The following is a 19,967-nucleotide window of genomic DNA, read 5'->3' on the forward strand; positions in this document are numbered from 1 at the left end:
ATAAAAAAATATGACCTCACTGAAGGTGTTATTACACATTTTGTCAGAAGAAAAACACTTTTACATGTTATGTTTTAGATGTTATTTGGTTATTATATATTTATACCTTGTTTAAGTGGCCTAAACTGTTAAGCTGCCAGGGTCCCAAGGGACTTCGAATTCTACAGCAATTTCAGAAGTAAAATGGCAGCTCTATGATGACAGGTTGACTGATTTAAGCCTCCAAATACTCATTTGCAAAGCAAAAGGAACCCACAGCCTTTAACAATTGAAAGGCTGTGTTTTCATTACTTCCTTTTACCGTTGAATATTAGGCTACCGCATGGATTTCTGCTCCCACAATAACATAATTTCATAAATATTATGAAACAATATGTTGCAAAACTATTTTCTTGAAATAGTACAAAACCGAATAAATTCTAACAGTTGTATTGTTGTATATATAGGCCAATCGAAAAATGTATCCATATTATTGGCACACTGAGAAAAGCGCTAAAATGTGAGAAACAAGACAAAAGACAAAATGGAAAGAAATGGTTAAAAGAAATGCAAAGTGCAGTATTTCTTCAGTCATAACGAGCAGAGACCGCACCCAAATCGGTTACATTTCAGCAGGTGTCATGTAGCCTAGCCTATTCAGTTTATTCAAAGTCTCAATTTCAGTGAAAACAGAAAATATGTTGTTTATCTTATCTTTGCTGAGTTCTAAATGCATCATCTCGATATCTAGGCTACAATAGCCACAATTATTCATCCCCACTCTAAAGTCTTTATCAGCTTCATCTCACAATTGTAATTAATTAATTTTGTGTGATTATATGTGCAAAACAATTTGAGCAATTCACATAAAAACGTTCAGTAGCTCAAATGCATGACGGGAGAGCAAGACATTTGCACTTGGTCGGGTAGCAAAACATGCTGCCTTGGTGGTTTTTGAGAAGAAAAATGGTAGAACCTGTATTACTTTGCTGATTCAAAGGAAAACAAAAGAAAACAAAAAGGAAGTGATTTATTACTATTTTAAATTAATTGCACATATGAAGACACCTGTTTTCTTTTACCTCTGCCAGTGAAACTAACTAACAACTAATATCTATTCAAAATATCATGGTGTTAGGTTTCACGTTCCCCTCAATTGATTGTTGCCAGCACCTCTTGTCTGCACGCATCTTTGCTGGTCTCTCTCAAAGATGCCTCAAAAATTTTTTTATTTTCTATCAAAATGTTAAACAATAATTGTTTATTTCAATAATTCAGTAATTTCAGTAATTGTTCATTTCCCCAATTCGGTAAACGAGGAACTAGATGCTGACAGGAAAGGCACAACTATTAATTTACGTGAAATACATGAAGCTTAATTAATTTGGCCATAGCCTATTTATGCAATAAAAACAAACACAAATCCAAATAGCAAAAGCAAATAGCCTACTATACGCTACAGACCAATCTGATGTGTGCTTATAATAAATGCATGTGACCAGGTGGCTATTTCTTTTCCATTAATCATTTGGTATAGGACTGAATGGTGTGTATGCAATCCTCAAATGGCGACTGAAGCAGCAGTGTACAAAAAGTTATTCACCGTGTTACATTTATGATGCGTTACATTTATACCGACTCTCCCCTATATCCCAAGTGAAACTAACATGCATAACATTAATCAATAGACTGTGCTCAAAACTTACTGTTCAGTTTCACAGTCTGATGACGCTGAATAATCGCTTATATATGTACAATTCACTCAAATACATGCAAAAATGTTATGAGTGACAAGCATTTCCCTATTTACAGCTTGACACTGAAATGTATTTTCCTCTCCTTTCCCGTTAAAATAAGAGCAGTGGTCATTTGACCACAAGCCATTGTTCTAGTTTGTTCATGAGTCCTGCAGTCTAGGTGTTAACTGTCAGATATGGTTTGAATGCTCACATTTGCCACCTAGTGGTGGTTGTGCAAACAACAAGCTGTTCCGGTGGGAAACCAAAAAACAATGTATGCAAATTTGCCTCTGCTGGGAAGATCTCTCGCAGCAACTGCGCCAAATGAAACCCTAAACCACATAGGTAGGTAGACAAGTACACACGCACACACACACACACACAAGCATGGATACAATGTAATGACAGACTCTCACCTCTTGTACTCATACACACTTATCAAGCGTGTTCCATTTCTCTTCCAGATTTTCTGCTCTCGGTGCTCCTCCCACTCTGCACCACTGCCTCGCTATGGCCAAGTGAAGCCTGTGCGTGTGTGCACACACTGCTACATGTTCCATGTCACACCTTTCTACAGTGACAGGACCGGCATTTGACCCTACAAGCCTTCACATGTGCAGCATGGACTGCAGGATAGACCTCTCCTACCAGAAACTGCTCCATTTATCCACAATTTTCCATGGAAACTTGAGCACCTTCCTGTACTGCACGACTCACAGCCCCTGAAATTCCCCAGCACTCCTTCCTTTAACCACAATCCCATACTGCTACTAGGTGCCTCCATTAAAAAGCATAACAACCACTGATAAACTAGGCATTACACTGGGTGTGGATGATATCTTCCTTAATAAACAAACTGCAATGTAGAATACATTAAAGCAACCTGCATTTTGTCCTATGTTCTAATATTATTGCTAAGCTGCTAAATCAAAACCTCTTGATCCTGTGATCTACTATTGACTGCAGACCCACCTTGGGCTGACTCATCTCTGTCTCTACCGGCTGTCCACACCGGTTGTGGTCCTGTTATAAAAGTGTCAAGTACAGCAGAAGGAAAACCACAATCGCTTGAAGGATTTTACAGTTTTGAATGGAACTAATGAGATTTGACTGAGAAACAGCAAAGCTTGTGTAAGCTTCTGAAATAATGTTCACAATTTCAAGTTATGTTGATTATTACTTCTGTGATGTGAGAGAAGAGGATGAGTGAAGACCCATGTCTCCACATTTTTAACGCTATAAATGATCAGTGGAAACTTTATAGTTTCGGTGATTGCTATGTTGTTGTAGAAACAAACAGATTTATTTTATTTTAACATTTTGTTGCCCTGGGCACTTAGGAAATATTCCTGTTGAAAAATATTCCTGCGTTTTAAAAAAAAAATTGTAATGAAAAACAATGTTTGTTTTTTTTTTTTGGTTTAAAATTAGTATCTTAATAAGCACATGTGTAGGTTGTGAGTTCGGCTTTGGGAGAAACCTGCCCGACTGGAATTCTGATTCGGACGATCAGCTTATGGAGGGAACTTACTAATCAATCTGCTGGGTTTCAAAATCAAGACTTTGGCCTTGTTTTTGTTTATTCTGTACAAATATGCATACAATGGCTCATTCAATATATACTGGTCATTTGGTTAGGCTGAGTCCTATTGCCTCATATTTGAATCTAGGTGTGAACCTTTCATTAGCCAACCAGAAACCAGGGTAAAATGCTGAACAAGCTCTGTCTATTGATGTACCAGGGGCCCATAGGCTGCTGGTTGTCATCAGTGAGCTACATCCCTTCTCCCATTGGCAGTACCTAGACTGTAGTACTGTACAGTTTGTGGTTTGGAACGTGGTCACTGTCTGACTGAAGTTCTTTGGAGGAGTACATACATATTAGCTTCAGTGCTTCTTGCATGACAGTCATACAGCATGACTATAGAGGTTTATTGTCAATTGATTAGTAGTGACACAATTAAGGATTCCAAATCTGGAACGAAAAAAAAGCAAAAATACTCAGAAATCTAATAAAATAACTGTGAATGTGCAAAGCATTGCAACAAAAAATGTGTCCACATTACCAAAATGCATAGTTGTCAGGCCTCTGCTTTTGCAACTCCACAATTACTCCCCCCGCCTCCCCCCCCAACACACACAGATACACACACAGATACACACAGGGGAGCACTCCTGGTGCTTGGATTCATATATGGGCTCCCACTTTGAACCTGAACATACAGCTGTTAATCTCTCTCAAGCCCAGCTTGATAAATGTTCACATGTCTAATCGAACTTTTCAGAGCTGTAATGGAACTTTGTGTAACTGATTAGCTTGATCTATTATCTCTGAACAGAATATGTCCCTGTAAACAATAGATGCATGTTGAGTCCTTGGGCTCAGAGCCATGTGTTCCAGAGATTTTGCAGGCTTTAGGAGAACCCTTTGTGGAAAACAACACAACTTTGGTAAGACCTCATAGAAAAGCAGCAAAATCTAGAAAATTCCTTTTAGCATGGTCTGATTTCACACCACAATTTCCCCAACATTCTGACAGCTTTATTGTTGATAATGAATTCAGATTTTAGTTTTCCTGTATCCTTATTAGCATAAATGTTCCACCATAAGGAATTCATTTTATGCTGAGCTTGATCAGACCAAAAGTTTTTACCTTGAAGTTTCCAGGTCTATTCATCTGGTAACAGATTGGAGTAACATGGAATCAGGGAAATAATAGAATAACATTGGGATGGCAGGTATGCCATCCCGCCATGTTACGCCTTGGCGGGGGCATGCCCCATGCCTATACAGCACCGAGAGTTTGGCACTTTTCAGGGTTCCCCACAGAAATAACCACAACAGCCACAGACACTCAGCCCTTAAAAACATTAAATTCTGTACATTCTGACCCCATTTCAACAGACAGATTTCATAAACAACTTCACATGTCCACACAATAAAGCCCCAAAGTAAGGGGATTTTGCGTTTTCTCATTCTTCTTCTTCTTCTCATTCTTATTTTTCCTGCCGCCTATCCCACTAACAACATGTCTCCCCATTGAACATTTTACCGACACCAGCCAAATCCTCACCCTCACAACCCAATCAAAAACTCGCATACACATGCAAAATACCCATACCTTTTTATTCTGAAACATTTACAGTTTGAACAGCTAACCTGCATGTGGCCTAGTGGGTAAGGTTACAGTCTTGGGAACATGGGGTAGTAGGTTCAAGCCCAGCTAAGGACATGTTTCTTTAACCTGCTTTTACCCTCACTAATAATTGTCTACTACTTCTCAATTATTGCTTTTGCACCATATCTACCAGCCGTTCACCGAACGTATACACTGCATTATGACGTACCGTCTGCACGTTCAGTTATTAACCGGCTACAATATTGCAAAGCCATATGGATTCAAAGGGAGCTCTTCTGTGCTTACTGGCCTGTGTTCTTCTTTAAAACCACGGACAGGTTTGCTAATGATATTTCGCGCATTGCATAGTTATGTCATGGTGCTGCACTAACAAAGTCACAGACTGGTAAACCTCCGGTTGAAGGATTGAATCCCGCCTCGCCCTCAGGCAGATAATTTCCTCTTTTACACGAACGTTTTCTTACACTTTTATATTTTCTTTACCAAAACTCACTCACGGCCACTCATATGCATTTCATGATGGCAAATGTATTCCTTTTATTAAAAAGTTACACCAGTTCACCACTGTGTCATTTCTACTAACTATATTTCTTCACTTGGCTACCGTACAAAACCTTCTTATCAGCAAACGCCGCGTTTCTACATTCATGTTACCTCGCCCTGTTCTCTATCTAGCCACATACAAACAATTACTACATATGTACGTTCTGCAACTCCCCATTAAAACATTACATTTAAAACCATGAGTCACTCATAAGTATAACTACTAGTATTGAACATGAGAAAAGCACATTAGTGCAATAGATTTCACACATTACTTAACCCTCCACTTTAACAGCAAATGCATTATACCGACGGTTATATATACCATTCCATAAGGAAACTAAGCTCGCTCATGGTCACTTTATTTACTCTGCACTATAGTCTGTGATCATGTCAACCTTCACCTACATGCCCATTCTGCTAAAAACATATTGTTTCAACTACGCAATTTCATCATTTCATCCTAATTTCTCTCACACTGTTGTTATTTTCTCATATGCAAAGCCTACTGGGACATATGCGTCTGCTCCTATTCTCCACTATCAAGTTTTCCGGTTCTAGCTTAGCAAAACAGCGAACAGGATTCCCACCTGCAGATAAGCCTATCAAAATGCCTTATAAACCTTACAAACACTAAAAGTGCATCTCCACGAAATAACAGACAACGGAGCAGGACAGCAGGGTACACAAGTTGCGACCTAGGCAGCTCTAATTCTACGGGCTTGCTGATTCTTTTCTCAATCAAGGCTTGTTGGATGGCCGTCAAATCCGTGAGTACATACACTGGCCATATTTCACCTGCGTTTCTGTTGCGTTTACATTTACGCCACCGCACCCTTTCTCACAGCCACTGTTTTACATATATAGCAAACCGAAACTGCTAAACAGTACACACTCATCAGACTGTATAAATTCACACAAGGACAGCCATAATCCACAACCGTTTCTTACAGGGTCACTTCGCATTTCCCACTCTCATAATAAAACGCTTTGCAAAAAGAAATGATATCTCATAAAAAACACGTTTTCAACATACAAAAATTCCAAGTTACTCAAAACTATTGATATCAAAATGACGCCAAGTTACGGTACTACAAACAATATAGGCTGTCTTGCCTCACCGAAATTAAATAAGATGTATTCCAAAGCAATGCTACCCAATATTTCCTCAGTTCTTTCAAGTCACTTGGCCCTGTGTTTTGTAATCTTACCATTTTACAATGTCATGCAAACTTTGTGTAAGATCAAAGAGTCAAATATTTCGAATTGCCTCATGGAACACATTGAAAATCATGTACAAAACTGCTGCTGAGTAACTACAGGAAGCATATTTCTCCAGAAAACATGTTTATACTTGCTTCTGAACTGAATTTGAGTACATGTACAAGTTATTATATATTTGCTACGTACAATAAATACTGCATGTAAAATACATATTGTACATGCATACATAGAGAACTTTTTTATCCCCATGGGGACATTTCCCTCGCAGCATGTTACATTCACATTTACGAACACACACTTATACCAAGACACATACTATCATTCACGCAACAGAAAGGCTGGGTGGCGAAATACATACATACCAATACAAATTGGACATATACACGCCTATTCAATCAATCTTGACTGTGAGATAGCCATCCACACATATGTTTGGCCTGTCCATGTAGTCCATGCTTATACACACAGGGCCAAGTGACTTGAAAGAACTGAGGAAATATTGGGTAGCATTGCTTTGGAATATATCTTATTTAATTTCGGTGAGGCAAGATAGCCTATATTGTTTGTAGTACCGTAACTTGGCGTCATTTTGATATCAATACTTTTGAGTAACTTGGCATTTTTGTACGTTGAAAACGTGTTTTTTATGAGATTGTATATACTGTATATGGTTATGGGAAATGTAATTGTGAACAGAATATTAAAATTTACCTGGATACATCTGATTTTCCATTGAGCCAGTATAGCTAACCTATAAGGCATGCATCAAGTTCCATAAGTGAATAAAATAATAAATTTAAGGAGATGTATAATGTACATCATGGTGCAGTGATCAAAAGTAAAGGAAGGAAAGGGCAGGCTGGTTTCTCTTCCACCAGCTGGCACTGTTTAATTTTGTTTCATATATATTTATTGTGAAGCATCTTATTCCAGAACAGTCAATAAAATTCACATGCTTCTTTTGAATATAATCATACATATAACCAACAAATATAGACATCGGACAAATTTACAAACAAAAACACAATACATTAAATAAATAAAAATACAAAATAGAAAGTAAAATACAATTTAAGAACATGCCCCCCCCCCACAAACCAGCCCCTCTTCCCTCCCTTCCTATCAACCAAATACCCCAAAATCCCCTACCACCCTACTTTATTTATCTCCCCAGGAGTGCTTCCTCGATTGCCTAGCCTGTTTCAATTGTTTTCCCCTTCAAGATGAGAGATTAGAGGTTACCAAACTTTCTCAAAATCTTTAAGCTTGTCCTTCAGAATTAATCTAATTCTCTCCAAGTGTCAGTTAATTCTGTCAGCTAGAGTTTTAGTGAGGGCACCTCTTTCTTTTTCCAAAATAGTAGGATAAGTAATAATAAGATAAATAATAAGACCATATGTTAGAAGACGCTGCTGTGCCATCTGAAGTTCCCTTAGATCCTCAGATGCTCCAAGAATTATTAAAATTCTCTCCGGTTCCATCTGGACACCAAATATTTTTGAAAAAAACCTAAATATTTTAATCCAGTACTCTTGTATTTTAGGGCATAACTATGAAGTAAATTCACTTCTGCGGAGTCACACTTTTCACATAGAGGTGGGAGGTACAAAATATTTAATGTAGCTTTGCCCTTGAGTAATGTAATCTATGCAGAATTTTAAATTGTATTAAGCAATGTCGGGCATTAATGGAACATGTATGGATGTGTTCTAGACTCTCATTCCAAATATCATCAAGTATCTGGATACCTAATTTGTTTCCCCATTCTGCTTTTATGTTATCTGTAGTTGGATGACAAATGTCTTGTAGTGTATCATATAAATTGGATATTATACGTTCTGACCCTGCAAAACAGTCTTAAACAACCATCCAGTTTATCAGGCCTTGCATTCTCAAAATTGGGAAGATATACTCTTACATAATCTCTAATCTGAAGGTATCTAAAGAAATGATTCCTTGGCAAGCTATATCTCTCCTGAAGCTGGGGGAAAGATGCAAATGTCCCTTTTATATACAGGTCTCCAATATTACATATCCCCAATTCCCTCCAAATGTTAAAGGTCCCATCCATATTGGAGGGAGCAAAAGAGGGGTTAGTTGATATGGGTAATAAAAAAGCCCTGAGTTTGAAATGTTTCCCCATTTGTTTCCAAATCCTTATCGTGTTATGAATAATGGGATTGTGTTTATAGCTTACTTTGTTAAGTGGAACAGGAGATAAAATGACTGCACCAATGGAGTAGGGCAGGCGGTCCTCCCGCTCCATCCCCAACCAGCCAGAGAGCACCACAGTGTCGTCCAACTAGAGGATAATGGAGCGGACACTAGCCACCCAGTAATATAGTATAAAATTAGGCAGTGCGAGCCCTCCATTAGTTTTATACTTGCAAAGATGGTCCTTTTTTATTCTATGAGACTTAATTCCACACGAATTAAATAATAATAGAATCTAACTTTTTAAAAAAGGATTTAGTAAGGTATACAGGTATATTTTGTAAAAGATAAAGCAACTGTGGAAGAAAAATCATCTTAATTGCATTTACTCTGCCTAGTAAAAAAAATTGGAAGTGTCCTCCAAAATTGAATATTGTTTTGGAGTTTGTTAATTAGAGGAGTGAAGTTAGCTTCAAATAGGGAGCTATATTTCTTAGTGATCACAATTCCTAAGTAAGTGAATTTATCCAATGTTATTCTAAAGGGGAGTTGTTTAAGCCATTCATGATCTTTCATTCGGATAGGCATTGACTCACTTTTACCCCAGTTAATCCTATATCCGGAGAAGGTACCAAATAAATTAATTACATTCAATATTAATGGGATTGTAGTCTGCAGTTGGGTTACGTATAATGAAATGTAATCTGCGTACAAAAAGGTCTTGTTTGAAGTATACTCTGTATTGTAGCCATGTATTTCAGGATGTGCTTGAATAGTCTGTGCAAGTGGCTCCATGACTAGAGCAAATAATTAAGTGCGCTGTCTTGTACCCCTGCAAAGCTTGAATTGGGTAGAAAGAGTCTTATTTGCGAGTATCCTAGCACTAGGGTTACTGTACAGTAATTTAATCCAAGATATAAACTTTTTACCGATCTTAAATTTTTTCAGGACTGCAAATAGCTAAGGCCATTCAGCCTGGTTAAATTCCTTTTCAGTATCCAAACTCTGGATAATAAGGTCTTCTTTGGGGTGCCTAGGGGAATGCATGATATTAAAGAGGCATCTAAAGTTGTAAAAAGAGTTCCTCTTTGGGATAAAACCAGTTTGATCAGGATACACCATTTTACTCATAAAGAGACTGAGTCTTCTAGCTAAAGTCTTGGCCAATATCTTTTGGTCCGCGTTTAACAATGACACTGGCCTATATGAACCCACTTCCACTAAATCTTTCCCCTTTTTTGGAATTAAAGTGATAATGGCTTCATTTAGTGTCTGTGGTAGCACGCAAGCCTTATACGCCTGATTATACATTCTATGCAGATAGGGAGCCAACAAGTCACTAAACTTCTTGATTATCTCATTGCCTAACCCATCAGGGCCTGGGCTTTTGCCATTTTTTTCAATGATCTAATAGTCTCTATTAGCTCCAAACATGTAATCTCCGCATCTAAGGAACTGCGATCATTTGATTCAATGCCGGTAGCTCACGTATATAAAACTGTTTGCATTTGTTTGAGATGTATATAACCTTTAATAAAATTGTCGAAATCATTTATTTATCATTTATATCCTTATGTAAGGTAAGGGGGTTACCAGTTTTTGATTTTATTTTGTGAATGGTCCGATCATTTTCTATTTTGCGTAGTTGTCTTGCCAGTAATTTATGCGGCTTATCACCAAATTCAGAGTACTTCTGCTTTATGAACATAAAAGCTCTGCTAATCCTTTCTGACAGTATTTGGTTAAGTTTGTACTTGAGTGCTGAGATTTTGTTGTGTTTTTCTATGGGCGACTGCTGAGCATTTTCCATATCCAGCTTATGAATTTGCTCTTCTAATTCTGATTGTTCTGCCTTGTTACGTTTCTTTAGGGAAGACTGAAAAGAAATGATGCATCCTCTCAAATAAGCCTTAAAGGTTTCCCGCAGTAATGTAGGTGGAGTTTCGTTATTGTCATTGGTTTAAAAAAAAAAAGTAATGTGTGCTTCTAGATAGTCGCAAAACTTTGGATTTGTGAGAAGTTGAGGGTTAAATCTCCAATTTCTTTGCCTTTTTGTAGAATCACACAATTTCATTGAAAATGATATGGGACAGTGATCAGAGATAATAATGTTATGGTATTTTGCGTTTATAGGAGGATGGCAGTAATTTACCGTCTACCAAGGAATAATCAATTCTAGAGTAAACATTATGGACCCAAGAGTGGAAGGAGTACTCTGCCTGATGCATTTGAGATCCTCCATACGTCGAACAGATTCATATTTTTAATGTATGTTTTCAAAAGATTGCATGCATTTGACGACGCTACTCTCTGAGTGGAAGATCTGTTCAAATATGAATCCAACACAAAATTAAAATCTCCCCCAATGATTAGATTAGTATTTGAAATATCTGGTATTAAACTTAAAACCTTCCTAAAATATTTAAGGTCATCACTATTTGGCCCATATATATTCAGCAGAGTCATTGACATATGCATTTCCCCCATAACCACAACATATCTCCTATCCTTGACCACTATTGTGGATGTTTGCCTAAAAGGAACTCCCCTACGAATCAAAATGACTGCCCCTCTGGCCTTCACTGAGAAGATGGAGTGGCATATTTGATTTATCCACCTACATCTGAGCTTACCATGTGAATCGTTTTTCAGGTGTGCTTCTTGTAAGAAAATTATGTCAGCTTGTAGTGATTTTAGATGTGAGAGCACCTTGTTCCTTTTCACTGGCTCATTAAGACCATTCACATTCCATGAGCAGAAGATTATATCTTTCGCCTTCCCTTCTTTCCCTGTATCATCCTGCATCATAATGGCAGAGTAAAGACATTACTCTTGGTTTCTTCCATCCCTCTACTGAGTACATGCAATCATGCAATGAGTGGCACTCCCCCCACCCCCCTACCCACTCCCACCCTTCCCTAGATACACTTATACATAAACCTAACATTATCAAACTTTACCAACCGTGCCTAACCTGGCCTCTCCAAACACACACCTAACAGAAGATTAGCGCTAACTCAAGCAACCAACTACGGTTAAGCTCTTAATCTCTAATTCTCTTATTACCAAACTAGTAGCTCTATAGTTATTGTACAATTCACAACAAAACCAGCTTTTGTATTGAAATATAGATTATGTATCTTCCAGAAAGTTTACAATTCGGAAAAGATATATTAAATCCAAAATAATATGAACAAACCAGCAATAACTGAAATTTTACTTCTAAGGCCTTTCCTTATTAAATAACGAAAACATATAGGCCTGACATTACTCTGTTCTCCATTTAACATCAGTTTCTAATAGATGTAAACAATCTGGTAAGAGGAATGGCAAGATATGTAATTATTTGACAAAAACAAGATTTTAAAATTAAAGTGCCCCCAACCACGGTAATCAACAAACGGGAGTGAAATAGAATATTATAAGCTCCTATTACTGATCTTATTTTTTTAGGCCAGTGTCACCAATCAATATTGGACATCATTCCCATAAGAATGTGTATATTAGTGTGTGTGCGTGTATACACGTACGCCTCTGTGAATGAATTTGGATGATCCTTTATGTCACACGAACACTATAGGTCTATCTTATCCTCCCTAATAGGCCTACCTTATTCTTATTTATTACCATCGGACAGCAGTGTTATTTACAGGTCCAAAATGGTGTTCGGCATATAGATGGGCCTCCTCTGCATCCGTAAATGTAGTTTCAGTCCCATTGTGCGTCACTTGCAGCTTGGCCGGGTATAGAAGTTTGAATTTGACTCCAGACTTGTCTCGTAACAAATTCCTGGCAGGGGTGAAAGCCGCATGGCGTTTAACCACGGCAGGCGGGAGGTCTCTTAATATTTGGATCCGTTCTCCTTGATATGTTAGATTCCTGTTGGTTGTAACCTTAGGTAGTATTTCCTCAAGGGCATAGCAGTAGTGTATCCTCAAAATCAAATGCCGTGGTGGTTCGTTATCCCCCGGGTGCATCTGAAGAGCCCTGTGGGCTCGGTCTATCACTGGTTTATCATCCAGATTTAGCACATCTTTAAGCATCTGTGCTACGAACTCCCTGGTCTTCTGCCCATGTTCCTTCCCCTCTCTTACCCCGGCAATTCTCAGATTCTGCCTCTTTGAACGTCCCTCCAAGTCCAAGCATTTCTCCAAGAGTTGTTCCACTTTACCAGAAAGACGTTTCACTTTGGTTTCCAATTCCACAACAGTATCCAAGGTGCATGTCGCCAATTCTGCTAGCCCCTACTACTAGCTAAAGTAGTAGTCACGTCTGCGATCTTCTCCTCGATCTTGTTACAAATCTCTGACTTAACAAGAGACAGCTTGGAGTGTAGAGATGCTATAGCAGCCAATACTACTTGGTTGTCCGTACTCTGCACGTTCACCTCAGGGTCCGCCTCCCCCGATAAGCCTGATGCTTCGTTTGGGCCTTGTAGCAGCCAATAATGTAATAACTACCGTTAATGTAATAACTGCCAATAACGTAATACATTTTTTAACTTTTTGAATATAATGTAATAAGTTATTACATTATTGGCTGGTTATTACATTAGCTGGGTTTTTAAAAAATCATTAAAAATGTAATAACAGGAGCCGATGATGTAATAATATACTTATATCGCTTTAAGTTTTATTTATTGACTATAAAGTGTCACACTTCTATACAAACTTGAATGTCTCTTAAAACCCATAGTACTCACGTCTGATTAGACTAAGGGCCTGCACCTTCTGTAGTTTTTCAGGACCAGGGTTTGACACTACCGAACCACAGTAATGATAAAAAAGATAAAGCTTACTATTTAACACCATTTAATGTATGTGACAGATCTGGAACAATGAGACTACTGCAAACAATCTTTCTCCTGCCCTGTATCATTTGGGTATGCACAGGACATGGACAGAGAGCAATGTCAGATGAGACTTATGATTTGATACTCAAGGGGGAATTTAATGTCCCCGTAGCACAGAGAACAAGGACCCAGCGTGCTGCTCTTGTTCAACTGTGGCAGAATAGGCAACTTTACGCCCTCAGTGAGGATGGCCAGGCAATTACATTTGCTGGAAAATTGGTAGCCAAGACGTCAACTATCCCTGCACTTGTGAACAGGGTTCTTGATGAAACAAAAGGCTCCGGTGCAAGAAAGGTGAACATACACCTTAGAGAAGAATACTCTGGCATCAGTCGAGCTAGTGTGCAAGACACATTGGACAGGTCAAGATGCTACCATCTGCATAAGGCGACATTTGGAAACAAACCCATTCCAAAATCCATTAAAGCCAAAGCAGTTCAAGATCGCCACCAGATTGACCTTCTTGACATGGGGAAATGGAGAGTTAAGCATGACCGAGCCACATACAGGTACATCCTGACCATATTAGATGTATTTAGCAGATACATATGGCTAAGACCATTGAAGAGTAAATACAGCATTGAGATTGCCAAACATCTTGAGGACATTTACACTGAGCATGGTCCACTGAAGATTTTACAGCATGATCAAGGAAAGGAATTCAAAGGTGCAGTATGAAAACTCATGGAGTCCCTTCAGGTGAAAATAATTCAGAGCTCGCCATATCATCCCCAGAGCCAGGGTAAAGTGGAGAGGAGCCACCGTGTACTGAGGAAAAAGATTATGTATGACCTAGTCAACTATCAACAAGGAGGAGTCAGCTGGGTCAAGCATTTGCCAATTTATGCCAGGATAATGAATGAAGACCCAAAGGAGGTTTTGAGTTGGATGTCTCCTTTTCAGGTGTACTATGGAAGAAAAAGTCATAGACTGTCCAATCGGTTAACCTGTTCCCCAGCTCAAGTTCATGAAGAACACTGTCTCCCAACCCACAAAACACTGCCCACCCAAAAGCATAGGCTTTTGTTTGAGGATAACCGAATGAAGATTAGGAGAAGGGCACGAAAGGCAACACAACGCTGCACAAGACGAATGACTTTGTCTGGAAGTCATCCACCCTCTATGTATAGGGTAAATGACAATGTGTTGGTCAGGGTGAAGAGCGGTAATCGTAGAGTTTCACAAAGGCACTTTGTATTACCAGGTTTAGTTGTGAAAAGAAACCTAAAGTTGTACAAATATAAGGTTCAGTTCCGTATGCCCAATAGCCCCACTCCAACACAAAAGTGGTTTTCAGTGTCTGATGTGACCAGTGTCACAAGACTGGAGGAAAAGCAGCGCCCAAAGTCTCAGCCCAAAACAGTTCAGAAAACCCACCTGCTAATTCCTTACACACATGTGGAAAGACTGGAGTCTTTTGAATCATCAAACCTGAACATTCGTTTAGACCCGATTCTAGATGGCAGTAGCCAATTTGCTGCTATTGCTGACCAATTGGCCACCCTTGGAATATTCCGTTCTGTATCAACATTGCGAGAAGAAATTGTGGCTGATCTAACATTTCACCCGCATGGAGTGGATGGGACGCCACTTTCTGAGTATGTGGAAGGGACATGGGGGGATTATTTACAGAGGATGGCACAACATGGTACATATGGTGACCACATAACTCTTCAAAGAGCCTCCCAGATATTCAATGTTCAGTTTCTTGTTGTGTCAACTCTTGGTTTGGATGCAACCTCTGTTATCTCACCATCTGGTTTTTATTGTGAAAGCTTGCCTCTTTTGGTTCTTGGACATATTGCTGAGGGACACGGGGAACATTATGTAAGTTTAGATGGACCAATTTTTTCTTACATTCAGACCATTCAGGAGGCAGAGAGACAAAGACTGTCTTTCAGAAAACCAGTTAAGATACCTACTGGAGTTGACCCTCAACCTAGCCCTCTGGCTGACCCTGCACCTGGCATTCTGGCTGACCCTGAACCTGGACTTCGGGTTGACCTTGAACCTTATCTTCCTGCTGACCCTGAACCTGGCCATCTGGCTCACCCTGAACCTGGACCTCTGGTTCACCTTGAACCTGGCCCTCTGGCTCACCCTGAACCTGGGCCTCTGGCTAACCCTGAAGTTCAGTCTATGGCTAACCCTTTGGTTGACATGGTAGTGGATCCTGGCAATGAGCCTGGAGCTCAGTACCTACCATCAGAAATCTTATCAAAAATTATTGAGTTCTCTCTCAATCTAGATATGTCAATGCTGGGGACATTCAATAGAGTCTCACTCTTATTCAGTGAACTATCTAGACCATATCATCCCAACCTGTACATAAGAGAGGCACTTGCAGAGAGTTTGGAACTGGACAAGGAGAATGACTGTTCCATTAGTGTTATGAAGCTATACAAGGCTGCTGGACGCAGCAGTGGTCTCAGCACACGTATAAAAGAGTTATTTAGTAAGGACAAACGATGGATGAAAGCTTGGATTCTGCTCAGTCACATAGCCTTCGGACAGTACAAAGTTAGGGACATCTACTGGAAGAATTAATGATCATTTTTTTGTTGGTGTTTTGTTTTTGTTTTTTTTTCTGCCAGCAGATAATTTCATTTTGATTCTCTCAAGTTCTTTTTTTATATTTGTAAATGAGTGGAAGTTACTTTTCATTTGAGATTTGAGATTTAACTTTACCTCCATTTTGTCAAATGTAATGTGTGTCAAGAGAATGTTTAGTTCTTTAAAAAAGGGATGGTAAACCATCCTTTATTATTATGATAAAACTGAAAGATGTGTTACCAAAGTTATCTTTGTAGGTCATGTTATATACTATATTTTACAGTTTAGAATTTTGCATTAAGAGGTTGAAAGTTGAGCACAAGGGATAATAGTGCCAGTTTGGTTGAAGAAGTTATTTAAATACACTTGATTAAAGATTATATTTTTCATGGAAAGAAGTGGTGGTCTTTTTTATTTGAGAACACAGCATCTTCAAAGCGGTATAGATTTCATATTATACAACATAAGAGTAATTGTCTGTGTTTGCAAACATGTGTGCTCCCACTTAATTTGGTACTCAAATGGCAAAGGATAAGGCAGGGCTGGAGATAAGTCTAACCATCAAGTTACACAAACAATTAATTCTTAGAGAGAGAGAGAGAGTAGGTGTGTGTGTGTGTTTTCTCAGAGTTAGGACTAAGATTCAGGGGTCAGGATTGGCCTGGTTTTTGAGCAGTTATTTGAAAGAAGCAACAGTAAGGGTAGGCCTAAGTGTTATGGAAGTCTGACACTTGATAATAAATAAAACTTATACATAGTCATACAAGTATATTATTACATTATCGGCTCCTATTATTACATTTTTTATGATTTATTTTAACCCAGCTAATAATGTAATAACCAGTCAATAATCTAATAACTTATTACATTATGTGCAAAAAGTTATTACGTTATTGGTTCAGAGATTTTATTACATTATTGGTCAGTTATTACATTATCGGCTTTTATTACATTAAGAACGGAAAAATGTATTACGTTATTGGCAGTTATTACATTAACGGTAGTTATTACATTATTGGCTGCTACAGGCCTGCTTCTTCATTTGTCTCCATCTTGGGATTTCCTCTCCTTGTCGGCATTTTCCATCTAAATAGCAAACTCCTTTACTGTATGGAGGATCCCAGATATATATTACACTAAGCTCTCTAGTCAAAAATGTGCTGGTATTGTTTAAAATGTAATTTTGATGTAAAATCTGTATGAGCTACTGGCGAGTGCATCCTATCTGCTCATCGCTCGACAGCGTCCCCCCCCCAGCACTGTTTAATTTTGTCATTAATTTCTTATGGTTATAATAACTTACGCAAAACCCTTTGGGGATCTCTCCACGGTACACATGCCAGGGGGTTAGACCGAGGTTCAGCAAAGCATCACAGATTTAAAATACCACTGATCTGCCAGGTCAACCTTAATTAGAATCCTCCACCACCACAGTGGGTGCAAAACTGGAGTGTTGTTTTGCAGAGAAAAACAGAGGAGAGTGATACACTGCAGAATGAGAAGAGGAGAGTGACACACTGCAAAAAGAGGAAAGTGACACTGCAGAAAGAGAAGGGGAGAGTGACGCTGCAGACAGAAAAGGGGAGAGTAACACTGCAGAAAGAGAAGGGGACAGTGACACTTCAGAAAGAAAAGGGGAGGGTGACAATGCAGAAAGAGAAGGGGAGTGACACTGCAGAAAGAGAAGGGGAGAGTGACACTGCAGAAAGAAGAGGAGAGTGACACATTGCAGAAAGAGAAGGGGAGAGTGACACTGCATAAAGAGAAGGGGAGTGACACACTGCAGAAAGACAAGGGGAGAGTGACACACTGCAGAAAGAGAAGGGAAGAGCGACACTGAAGAAAGACAAGAGGAGAGTGACACACTGCAGAAAGAGAAGGGGAGAGTGACACTGCAGAAAGAGAAGGGAAGAGTGACACTGGAAAAAGAGTAAAGTGACACACTGCAGAAAGAGAAGGGGGGAGTGACACTGCAGAAAGTGAAGGGGAGAGTGACACACTGCAGAAAGAGAAGGGGAGAGTGACACTGCAGAAGAGGAGAGTGACACATTGCAGAAATAGAAGGGGAGAGTGACACACTGCAGAAAGAGAAGGGAAGAGCGACACTGAAGAAAGACAAGAGGAGAGTGACACACTGCAGAAAGAGAAGGGGAGAGTGACACACTGCAGAAAGAGAAGAGGAGAGTGACACATTGCAGAAAGAGAAGGGGAGAGTGACACTGCAGAAGAGGAGAGTGACACATTGCAGAAAGAGAAGGGGAGAGTGACACTGCAGAAAGAGAAGGGGAGAGTGACACTGCAGAAAGAGAAGAGGAGAGTGACACATTGCAGAAAGAAAAGGGGAGAGTGACACTGCAGAAAAAGAACATTTCAGTCATTGGCCCTAGAGACATAAAATGTCGTAACTTCATTCCCTGCATGTTTCCACCCTGTACAACTTGGTACAGCCCAACACTGTTACGGAGCCCTTAATTGCCACCTGTGACTACTTGTAATGCTGTCTTGTAGAATTTGAGTCTAAGAAGTGTCAGAATCATGTTGGTCATGCCTTGACAAGCTGCCCCTATAGCTTGGTTAGAAATATGGCACCCTAGACAGCAAACAATTAGACTAATTCCTTTGTCTTAAGGCATAATGTTTAGGGGCACCAGTTTATCTTTCCTTGTTTTCTCGCATGGTACTTAAGTCCTCTACCAGCTAGAAGTCGCGATAGCCTCTTGAACAAGCCACTTTTCAAGCAGTTATCCCATTTGCACCACCTCAATCATTGATGTTTATAAAGTAATTGACACTAAGATTGACAGCGATGTTCATAAGCGTGTTAAATTCAGTTCAATTGCTTACTATCATAGACATGTTTCAGTATTTCTAAATGTTGTACAGGCCAGGGCATGCATAGTTTTTTTTAGAAGTAGTGTGTGAAATACCCACATTAGAAATGAGAGCAGTTATACTGTATAACATTGAACTTGCACAAAAAAAGTTAAATAAAACATTAATTGTATTAGTTATAAGAACATAGTTTGCAGCAAGACATTAAAAAAGATAAATGAAATGGTGGTGAATGTCATGTACAAATGAAATGTCATGTACAAATGAAAGTTCAAATGAAAACTCTGATTATATTTTATCATGGCCATTTGTTTAAGTCTCTTCTGTCACTGATTTATGCTTGGTGAAAATTTGTCCATCTGTTCTGCATTAACTGAGTTTGTAACCAAAGCCAAGTATCGTTTTGCCTTTTGAGTAAGGCTTGGAAATATTTCTTCAGTGGATCCCAGAATTCACAGTGACAATGCAGTGCTGTTTTCTTGTGCAAATAATTTAATAATCACAAAACATAGTTTTAAATGAAATATTAGCAAAAGACAGGGAATTAAATTGATTCAATCCTCCTACAGTAATTCATACTCTTATAGTCGTGCTCTGTACACTGTATTGGCAATTTTGGATATTACAGCCAGAAGCAATATACTTACAGATTTTGCACATTTATAAAGCATGCTTCATTTCCGACATTCCCATGTGTCCTAGAACAGTACAGTAGAATGACATGGTATAATTTTTGAAAAATTCCTTGTTTAGTTCAGTGAGCAGCGTTTCTCACAGCTACTGGCATACCTTCGGCTACTGTTGGCTTTATCTTGTTGCTATGATGGAATGCAAATCTTTAGTGGTAAAATAATATTTTAATGTATGCCCAGATAGACACTATTGTCCAGTGTGTCATGCGTGGGGGGTGTAGTTACAGATGAGACTGCAGGGAGGGGGTGCTTGGTAAAT

The 19,967-nt window shown here is 39.0% G+C and overlaps 1 protein-coding gene across 9 annotated transcripts in view; it reads left to right on the forward strand.

The window, feature by feature from the left end:
- The window catches only part of zfyve28 (zinc finger, FYVE domain containing 28), a 226,090-nt gene extending 221,542 nt beyond the window's left edge, over positions 1-4,548 (forward strand). For all 9 annotated transcript variants that reach the window (XM_035426992.1, XM_035426996.1, XM_035426990.1 and 6 more), the window contains one exon: positions 2,183-4,548. In XM_035426992.1, the coding sequence (XP_035282883.1) occupies positions 2,183-2,314 (132 nt within the window). In that variant the 3' untranslated portion in view covers positions 2,315-4,548. The remainder of the gene's footprint in view (positions 1-2,182) is intronic.
- Positions 4,549-19,967: the final 15,419 nt, after the last annotated feature.

The sequence above is a fragment of the Anguilla anguilla genome, chromosome 7, assembly GCF_013347855.1.
Source record: "Anguilla anguilla isolate fAngAng1 chromosome 7, fAngAng1.pri, whole genome shotgun sequence".
In the NCBI taxonomy this organism is placed as follows: domain Eukaryota; kingdom Metazoa; phylum Chordata; class Actinopteri; order Anguilliformes; family Anguillidae; genus Anguilla; species Anguilla anguilla.